Raw genomic sequence first — 1691 nt, forward strand, 5'->3', positions numbered from 1 at the left:
TTGTACCCCTTGTGGGCAGTGGAGGCTGGGAAGAAAACACATAAAGCCAAGTTCTCCCTGTGCTTGTTGTACTTGCTGCTGCCATGAGGAGCTGCACAGGGACAGAAGAAATGTAGTGAGGGGAAGACACAAGTAATATCATCAGGGTGAAAAACATCTGGTTTTCCCTCTTGAGGGAAGTTGGACAAGAAATTGGCTTGGCATTTTAATACCCCGTGCATCTATGGCAGGAGAGCAAGGAGTGTCCCCTTTAGTAATTCACATGTTTATTCCCTATTACCCGCCCTAGGACAAGGTTTCAGGGACTCAGAGAACAGTGATTCTCCAGATCAGAATTTGGTTCACACTGTGCTCCTGGGGCAGTACGGTTGGGTAGTGCCTTTTAATCTGGGCAAGAAGCACAAGTGCAGTTTAGAAGGTTTTTAAACACAAAAGCAAGCCTGCACATCTCTGACTAAATCAGACATTGCCGGGGGTTATTCTCTTCAGTTGGGTTAAACCAAGGTTTAACCCCAAACCAACTTTGGGTTCCACATAAGGAACTATTCCAGCTCTGAGTATGCCCAGAGCTTGCCAACCTTCAGTGCTGATGGTTCTTTTTCACTCTTTACAGCCCTCTCTTCCCCCTGTTACCCTGAGAGCTGGCAGAGGAGCAGTACCAAGATCCAGATTATGTTACCTGCCCCCTTTCTTCCTCTTGTCTGAAATTATTTTGAAACCGAGTGAAATTAGGGGAATTATTCAACAGTCTTTGGCTCATTCTCACCTAAAGCTACTCTAAAAATTCTGTCTATGGAGCAGTATCCACACGCTTAACACCTGCCTCCCAGACCAAAAAAAAAAAAAAAATCCCAACATCCACCGCCAGCGTTATAAACGTGAGGACTGCAGACTCCGGTGGTTTATGCATGACTAGCTTTTATTGGTAGCAAGGTTTTGCACATCCATCTGTGCTGTTAGCAAGCAGTAAGAGTTTGCAGAACATCCTCCCTCACCGTCCCAGAACCACAGAAACGGAATCTGAAGAAAAGAAAAAAAAAAACAGAACAAGCAGAATTGTCAACACGTGTTGAGAGATTTGTGTTACTGTAAGTCAACCTGATCTGTCATTTGACACAACTGGACACAACATACTTTGAGCTGTTTGTTAAGTTTGGAATATTACTGCGGGGAAAGCACTGGTGGGCTGCATGCATTCTGGATCGCTGCCAGCCTTCCTTTGGTTTTAGTTTCTTTCTTTCCCAGATTTCAAGCTGCCATCGCTATGTGGATGGTCACAACTACATATGCAAAGGCCGTGAGTCAACAGGAGGGTGAGTGCCTAGTGACAGGAATACACTTCATCAGCATCGTGCTTTGGTGAATAGGACTTGGGACCTCTGCTTAAAAGTAAGACTGACAGGGTGTAATCATTTTACTTTGCTTGAAAGTGTTTCCACCTCCCATGTTTTTTAAGTGATGACATTTTAACCATGAATTTTTGTATGGGTCTAAAACATACAGCTTAACTCCTCCTCTAGATACCCAGTTGTGGGGTGGATAAAATAAAATAACTGATCAAGAAGATGTGGGAGTTTGTTTTTAAAAGTTCAGGAAAATAAGTAAAACTGGATCAGCACATCATACTTCTGCAATCTGGACATCCAAGCCATATTCCACAAAGTCTAGAGAAATCAGTTTTAGCCTCTTTC

At 43.5% G+C, this 1691-nt stretch overlaps 1 protein-coding gene across 1 annotated transcript in view; it reads right to left on the reverse strand.

Annotated features, from left to right (window-relative positions):
• Positions 1–956: 956 nt before the first annotated feature.
• LOC104496492 (inactive pancreatic lipase-related protein 1-like) overlaps positions 957–1691 on the reverse strand; it is a 14131-nt gene continuing 13396 nt past the window's right edge. The window contains exon 12 of the mRNA XM_010139621.1: positions 957–1020. Within this exon, the coding sequence (XP_010137923.1) occupies positions 957–1020 (64 nt within the window). The remainder of the gene's footprint in view (positions 1021–1691) is intronic.

The sequence above is a fragment of the Buceros rhinoceros genome, unplaced genomic scaffold (assembly GCF_000710305.1).
Source record: "Buceros rhinoceros silvestris isolate BGI_N320 unplaced genomic scaffold, ASM71030v1 scaffold277, whole genome shotgun sequence".
In the NCBI taxonomy this organism is placed as follows: Eukaryota; Metazoa; Chordata; class Aves; order Bucerotiformes; family Bucerotidae; genus Buceros; species Buceros rhinoceros.